The sequence below is a fragment of the Nicotiana sylvestris genome, chromosome 12 (assembly GCF_000393655.2).
Source record: "Nicotiana sylvestris chromosome 12, ASM39365v2, whole genome shotgun sequence".
In the NCBI taxonomy this organism is placed as follows: Eukaryota; Viridiplantae; Streptophyta; class Magnoliopsida; order Solanales; family Solanaceae; genus Nicotiana; species Nicotiana sylvestris.
This window is the reverse complement of record NC_091068.1, coordinates 121,587,361-121,595,909: the sequence shown is the minus strand read 5'-3', so window position 1 is coordinate 121,595,909 and position 8,549 is coordinate 121,587,361. Positions and strand designations below refer to the sequence as shown.

Genomic DNA, 8,549 nt, shown 5'->3' with positions numbered 1-8,549 from the left:
TACCTCCAAGTCGGAGACTTGGTACTAAGGAGAGTCATACTACATAACAAGAACCCGAATGCCGGGAAACTAGGACTGAACTGGAAAGGATCATACAGAGTCACTGGTATAACCGAGAAAGGCTCGTACTAGCTCGAATCTAGAAATGGGGTACAACTACCCAACAATTGGAATGTGGCACACTTAAAGCGTTACTACTGTTAAGGTATGAAAACAATCTTCTTTGTGGTTTATTACGCTTTGAACTAACCCGTGTAGGTACACAGACAAAGTCAATTTTAAGGATTAGGTTTGAAAGAATGCGTTACACTCTTTTCCCATTCGACCGATTTTTTCCCGAGTGGATTTTACGGTAAGGTTTTTAACGAGGCAACAGTAAAACGTGCTATCCTAATTTTGAAGATCGACCTGAGACCGAGGAATATGTATCATCCATATCAGATCAATAGTATTCGAGCCCTCAAAAATTCAGTCTCAAATACTAGGGGCCATCACAACCTAAGTCAATGTCCTGAGTTCGGGAATGTAGAAGGCATTCTTATTCGATATTAAAAGCCAAGGCTTGAGTATTAGAATTAAGTGTAAGGGTCAAACAATCAAATGAATCGTGACCACATAGCTCATTTTTGCCATGGCAGATAGTTTTTGTACCATCGACTATTTACACGACATCAAGATAATGAAAGAAATTTTCCTTCTATGTTTCATCGGTTCACATTTGCATAAATAATATTATCGTCAAAAATTACTTAGAACAAATATTGGGTTCAAAACCCTAAAGCCTATGGGAACCGGGACTGCTACCCGGTGATAAGACCAAAAAATTCGGGTTACTAAATCCCGAAGGCACCGAGCCTACTAGGTAGGGCCCAAACACAAAAGGTCACGGCCAACTTAAACGGCTCGGAGATGTCTGAGTCCGCACTTGAAAAGTAACGTCCTTACATAATTTTAATAACCAAAAAAAGACTAGTTCAGACCCGGTCAAGTTACTCGGTCTTGAATTACGGCCATGAAAAAAGGCAACTTCGGCAAAGAATGATTATGTCCGGCTAAAATATTCAGAATTTTCAGGTCCTCCGAAGCTAAAGTAATTCAGAGTTATTACTTAATCCAGGCCTCATCCGGGCTTTAGGAGAACGAACAATTTAAACGATGCCAAATCCTATGCTAAGGCATCGACGACATATTATAAGTCTTAGACACAAGCAAGTACAGAAAAGTAAAAGAAATAATGCATAGCTGGAGAAAGGTTTTATATACATATGTACCAAAAGGTATTTACAGAGGCACTGTGAAACGATCCCAAAATACAGAATACAAGGAAAAACAAAAAATAAACTTAGGCATTTCCTGCGTAGTCTTCATCGGAGCACGACTTGCTGCCCGAATCATCGAGCTGGTATCTCTTTTTGGCCTCGACTTCAAGCCTCTTCGCCTCTTCGACCTCGGATGCTAGGTCAACCGCCCTAGCATGAATCTCCTCAAGGGTCTCTCTCCGAGACAGCCACTTCACATACTCGTACTTCATTATTACACGAGCATAGACTACCTCTACATCGTTCTTATACTAGGCCAACATGTCCTGAACTTCGGAGGCCTCGTTCGAAGCAGCCTCCAACTTGGACCTCAGCGCAGTGTACTCTTAGTTGAGAGTGTCCCGTTCTGTAATGGTTGAGTTAAGTTGTGCTCGGAGCTCCTTATTCAACCGAGACCACTTGTCGGCTTTTTTCCTCATCACCCGAAGTTGATCTTTGGTCGATGCCAAATCCTCTTTGGTGGCATCCCGCTCCAAGTCCAGGAGATTCATCTTTCTCCTCAACTCCTCGGCTGAGGCTTTGACCTCGTCCATTTCGGCTCTAAGCTGGTCGATTAGGTCTATCTTCTCTTGGACCTAGGAGGTTGCGACATTAGCAGTTGCGCTTAACCTTTCGTTATTAATCTCAAACACCCTTACCTTTTCAACCAGAAGGGCATGTTCCCATTTCACCTTCGAGGCCTCCTTTTGAGCTCTTTCCATCTCGGCTTGGATGATGGAATAGTCCCTTAGGACCTTATCTATTTGCTGACAAAGAGCTTTGTACATCTCCTTTTGCCGGACCTGCTCCTTGAGCTCGAACTCAAGGTGACCCACCTCCATCCGAGACCGATGGAAGCTTACATGATGAAGCACAGAGGCATGAGGCATAAAAAAGTCAAAAATGTTAAAATACGCTAAGGAAAAATGGACTCTTTAAAGATATGAGAAAAGGAAAACATACCCTATTCAGCGCTTGTTGTGCCTCGTTGAAAAGGCTCGGCGCATCCGCTTCGTTCATCTTTGCTTGGTCCTCTTCGGTTACCAAGCAACGAAGGTAGCTGGCCACACCGATCGGCCCGGATAGCATCGTGGTATTCCGCGGTACCATAAAACATGACTGTCTTCTTATGGTCAGGGTTCGCACTCGGGGCGGAGAACTGCTTCACAAGCTTTGGGCTCGAACTCAGCTCGTCTGATCCTGGTAGAAAATCCCTTTTAGGGATCTCTAGGTGGCCAAAATCGGAGTAGTCTTTCAGTGCACCGACGTCCATACCTTCAAAATATAGTTTAAGGGCCTCATCCATTGACCCATCATGCCTCGGTCAGCTTTTCTCTAATGGCCCGAGCCTCATCAAAAAGAGGCTCAGTGTGGGATCGTGACTCCGGGACATCAATGACGTCCGCAGACTCTCTCGGGACCAGAGTAGCCTCTCGAGGTGCAGTGGCCCTACTTTTTCCTCGTGCTCCCGAGTTGAGGAGGGTTCAACCTTAGGGTTACCCCCCTCCGGTACTGTCCGCTCCTATGCAGCGTCGGCCAACTCCTGGACGACAAGCTCTATGTCATCATCCTCAGCATAGTCCTTGAGCCGGTAGGGAGAATTAGAGTCTGAAACCCTGGCACGAGTACTTTTCTTAGTACTCTTTATGACCCTGACCAAGACCCTCCTCTTCTTCGTCTCGGTGGGAGCATCCGAAGAGCCATAGGACCTTCTCTTTTTTCTTGTTTTCTCCTCCTTCTTCATGGAAGCCTCGACGGCAGGTTGTATCGAATCAGAGGGTTTTCTAGATAGGGACGAGGCTTCATCCTCAGTAATTTCCTGAACTGATGGCCTTGGGCAAACCTATGAAAAGAAAAAGGGACTTAGACGAAAGGGACTTAGGCAAGCAGGAGAAGAAGGACACTCACCATGGGAACGCGCCTCCCATTTGCGCTTAGAAAGTTTATGCCACTTGCACTCAGACTATGTCAATTGTTTGCAGATGCCCTCGATCCACTACTTGAAATGGGGGACTGCATTTGGGACTCGGGCGACCGCTGCATATCGATAAAGCCGGGTGATGAAAAAGAATAGCAAATTCAAAGGGCTATTTTGACGACTTAAGAGGAGATGAACTTACGCGTCGAGTTCCACTTCTTAGGGAACGATAGGAAATCCGAGGGAATTAGATCTTTGGTTTTGACTCGAACAAATCTCCCCTGCCACGATGCTCGAGAAGGGAGTCTTGTTTGCCCGCCGGGCAAGCTTGATTAACCCCTCTCAAAAGATTCGGGGGCTGTAGACACGGAGCAGATGGTCGATGGTGAATTGGGGCTCCTTCGTGTTGTTGACAAAGTGGCGGAAGAGAATCACGATCCTCCAAAAGGACGGATGGATCTGCCCTAGGCAGACCTCGTACCTCTTACAAAAGTCGAGGACCACCGTGTCCATCGGGCCAAGTGTAAAGGGGTACGTATAAACGCTCAAGTACCCCTCCATGTGCAGTGTGATGTCCTCATCAGGACTAGGGATGACTACTTCCTTGCCTTCCCACTTGCAATCCTCCCGTACTATTGGGAGAGCGTCTTTGGTGATGGAGCAGATATACCTCCATGCATCCTCAACACGATCTCCTTGTTCGGAGACCCTTTCAACCTTAAAGTCATTATCTGTGGAGCAGCCTCTGGGGATAAAATCCTTAAGAGGAGGTTCCGAGGCTACTGCCGGCAAGGTCGCTTCAGTATCTGCCGTCGTGGTAGAAGTTGAAGGAGCAGTATTTTGAGGCACAAATTTTGAGGTTTTTGCCATCTTTATCTGGGAATAGGAAGGTTTGAAGGCTGATATGAAGGTTTGATGATTGATATGAAGATTTAAAGGCAAAGTATGAAGATTTGAAGATTGAAGATGAAGGTGTGAAGAACAATTTGAAAAGATTTGAGGGAACGATGAGCAAGTAAAAAATTCGAGGGTAAATCAAGAAGATTTGAAATCGAAAAGTAACAAAGTGAAAAATAGGAAACTAGAGCTTTTATAGGAGGGAAATAATTAATGCGTGACTTTTCGCATTCGATGCCCACCGAGGATGGTCCACCGACGACTGACACGTGTCCAACGTCAGAACAACGCGACTGATGGACGTTTTGCTGACTCGTCAACCCGTTTGTAGTATACGGAGGAAGGAACAATTAACAGTTAATCACTTCTCATCGTTTCTATAAATCTGCTCCCTGAAAAGTGAGGGGACTATCTGTGTGCGGGTCAAATCGGGGATAAAGTTACCCCCAATTTGACGATAAAGGAACGAGAGGACAGAGCGACCCGATATGGCCTCGGGTAAAGCCGAGGGCTTCCACAGGCCAGAGCTCGGGAAGGACGAATGGTGTGCTCAGAACTAGACACGACCAAGCATTAAGCTCGAGGAAAGTGAAGAACTGAGGCTAAGGGAAAGACAGTTAGACAGGGCAAAGGAGGGGCCAAAATATCCACCCTCAACCAGATATTATGGTGCAAATCTCGCCCGATATCAACTGCGTAACAATGCTTACCGGAAGAAAAAGATCTTTACCTTACTTAGACTTGTACTAGGATTGAAACTCCTCTACTATATAAATGAGAGAACCTTTTTATTTTGAAGACCACTGTTGGCACGCATACCAAGGCAATAAAGTTAATTTTTGTTCTCTAGCTATTGTTCAAAGTATTCTTCAGCTATTTGTTTATTGAGTTGCAACCAAGCCCGTTCTGGGGGCTGGATCGGGACCAATTTCCAGTATCTATCATAAAGTTAGACTTAATCATCCATCACATTTGGTTTGATCGTCTTGTTTTCCTTTAACTCAATTATTTACTGTTGTTAGATCATTCATGTTAAATTAAATCACATATCCTTTAAACAACGTATAAATTCAATTGTTTCTCATTTTAAGGGTAACCACTATCCTAATTTTATTTATAGTATTTGCTAATCGATAGTCATTTAATAAAGAGATTTTTTCTTTCCTATACCATATATGAAACCTTATTACCAAAAATATGCATAGTTTCTAATTTACGCGCCCTGTCCACTTTTTTTCTACAGTTATTATACCAATCATTAAATACTAATTAATAGTAGTTGAATATTCCTAATTTGTCGAGCTAAAATTGAGGAACATAATATTCTAAAAAGATTTGGCGTAAATCAGATCAAATCATATTCTTCCAGATATTCCTATTTAGGCGCGCTGCAATTATGGAAGTAAATATTCTTCCAGATATTTTCCACCATTGATAGCCATTAAAAAGCTTGAAAGCTTTGAATTCAAATTTGGATTTTCAAAAATCATTATTTGTTTGGATTGGGTGTTGTTGAAAATAATCGGGAATATGGTTTGGAGTTTATATCTCAATTTTGAGGGGTTTTGGTGAAGATTAGACTTGTTTTTGACTGAATTTCAAATTGAAACTCGAAGAAGAAGAAGAAGACATATTGCAAAAATTGTAGATTATTTGTATTCTAATTGTAGATACTTTATTTTCTATTTTCACAAATAAAAAATGGCTAAAACTCCTATAATCTTCTGAAAAAGCGCAATTATGTCAAAAATCACAATTATGCTACAATTGGATGAGAATTGGGATATAAAAATTCAATATACCCAGTTTGTAGATATTTTGTAGATAAATTGTAGATTATTTGTATTCTGATTGTAGATGCTTTGTTTTCTATTTTCACAAATCAAAAACGACTAAAACTTCTATAAATCTTTTGCATAAAACGCAATGACGTCGAAAATGCCAATTATGCTACAATCGAATGAGAATTAGGATATTAAAATTTAATGTACCCAGTTTTTAGATATTTTGTAGATAAATTGTAGATTATTTGTATTCTGATTGTAGATGCATTGTTTTCTGTTTTCACAAATCCAAAACGACTAAAACTCCTACAAAATCTTCTGCAAAAAATGCAATTATGTCGAAAATACCAATTAAGCTACAATTGAATGAGAATTGGGATATTAAAATTCAATGTACCCAGTTTGTTGATATTTTGTAGATAAATTGTAGATTATTTGTATTCTGATTGTAAATGCTTTGTTTTATGTTTTCACAAATAAAAAACGACTAAAACTTCTACAAATCTTCTGCAAAAAATAGTCTACAATTTATCTACAATTTTTCTACAATTTATCTACAATTGCGCTACAATTTATCTACAATTGCCGCAATTCTTCTTCTTCTTCTTCTTCTTCTTCTTCTTCTTCTTCTTCTTCTTCTTCTTCTTCTTCTTCTTCTTCTTCTTCTTCTTCTTCTTCTTCTTCTTCTTCTTCGAGTTTCAATCTAAAATTCAGCCAAAACCAAGTCTAAATCTTCACCAAAACCCCTCAAAATTGAGATATAAACTCCAAAACATATTCCCAATTATTTACAACAACACTCAATCAAAACAAATAATGATTTTTGAAAACCTAAATTTGAATTCAAAGCTTCGAAGCTTTTTAATGGCTGTCAATGGTGGAATTGCTGCTCTCTTGTCTCTTTGAAGGGTTGTTCTTCTTCATTGAGAAAATTTGAAGCTGAAGGTAAATGTGTGTATGAACTTTGAAGATTTGACTTCAATTTTGATGAACTTTGTTGTTCTTCATTGATGAACTTCAACTGGAGTAAAATGGGGAACCAACTTTGTTGAAGGGTTTCTTCAATTTTCTGTAAATTTAGAGGGAGAATTTGGTTTCAGAAGATGGAAAATAGCAAAAAGAACGTGGGTATGGGTAAAACGTGGGTGAGACTGAGGGGTTAGGAGAGAGAAACGTGCAGATTCCTTTAATTAAGGAGTAAAAAATGTACAATTAATTATACCCTTAATTAATTATGGTATAGAATTAGCAATTTAGTATACTAAGTGTAATTAAGTCAAATCTTAAATATTGAGGGTAATAAGGTTTCCTATGTGACATAGGAATGTAAAAATCGTTAGAGCTATACTGCAGTACTACACTAGCTTAATTAGTACTATTGAGGTATTTCAAAGCTACAGAAAGTTACGGTTGGTGGTAATTTTCCTCATATCAAAAAGAAAAATGAACACATTTTTATATATTACTCAAAGTTTACTCAGTTTAAATCTCAATAAGCAAAAGAAGAAAAAATATATTAGAATAGAGGGAATATTATGTAACCAATTTAAATAATGTGGCTACATTTCCATAGTCAATAGAGAAGGGCGTACGTAAATACCACTTTGTTATAAATCATAGTAAATTTACTTGAATTGGTTATAAAATTAAGAAAGTCAAAATAGTGCAGATCTTAGCTATACTCGTCATGAAAATGAGAGACAGAAATTACGAGATATCAGTTGTATTAGTTATAAAAATGAGAAACAATGCACGTCCAAGTTGTACTGGTTATAAAAATGAGAAATATAAATTGGTGTAGATCTATTATCCAATTATAAATGATTTTTTTTTCTTTCATAACATGGAGATACGGGGTTGGGACGTGAAACATGTGGCTCAGGAGGACAACTCTATCACAACATCGAATGGTTGAGGAAAGAACTACACCAATGACTAAATAGTCGCCATACCGAAAACTATAGCACATTAACTCCCCAAAACAACCAAAATTAAATAAAAATAACTGAGGCAGCCATTAATGAATAGAAAGAAACTAGAGGTAATTAAGAAGCTAGATCCTGACTGATCCTTCCATGATATTATGCATAGAAACTTATAAAAGAAAAGAAAAAAACTGACAAAATCAAGCACAATCTTGGAATGGTTCATATAAAAAAAAATGTAAGAAGTTGTATTGCTGAAACGTGAATTGTTTTGATTTGTTCTTTGGAATTTTCTACTCCAAGAATTATTCAACTATTAATTGTCGCATGTTCTCTATCACACTTAATCACACATGGGGTGGGATATTTAATTTTCCCTTAATTTTTTTCCTTTTGTTTTCTTGATAAAAAAATTCTGGTTTACTTGCTAGATAAGTCTCTTCTTCTGTATGCTATGTTACGTGATTCAGTTATGTATGTTTTCAGAATTTAAATCAATTACTTTTAAGTGTAAAATCAGACATTCATTTAATCATTTCTAGATTATAAAATATACAAAATGGAATTACATAAAAGGTAATAGTAAGCTTCAATTAATTGTTTAAATAGTTAATTTCAACCAAATAAATATCCAATAGATTAACTGTTCAAATAAATATAAATATCCTATGTTTATTCATCTTGCACTTCATTTACTTTACATTTAAGGTGTATATAATTTAACTCA

General features: G+C 38.7%; 1 protein-coding gene across 1 annotated transcript; it reads right to left on the bottom strand.

Moving 5' to 3' along the window:
* Nucleotides 1-1,645: 1,645 nt before the first annotated feature.
* Nucleotides 1,646-2,140, bottom strand: LOC138883635 (uncharacterized). Its single transcript, XM_070164331.1, has 2 exons — nt 1,958-2,140; nt 1,646-1,894 (listed from the first exon to the last, which is right to left on the bottom strand). Exons 1-2 carry the CDS (start codon nt 2,138-2,140, stop codon nt 1,646-1,648), a joined length of 432 nt encoding a protein of 143 aa, XP_070020432.1.
* Nucleotides 2,141-8,549: the final 6,409 nt, after the last annotated feature.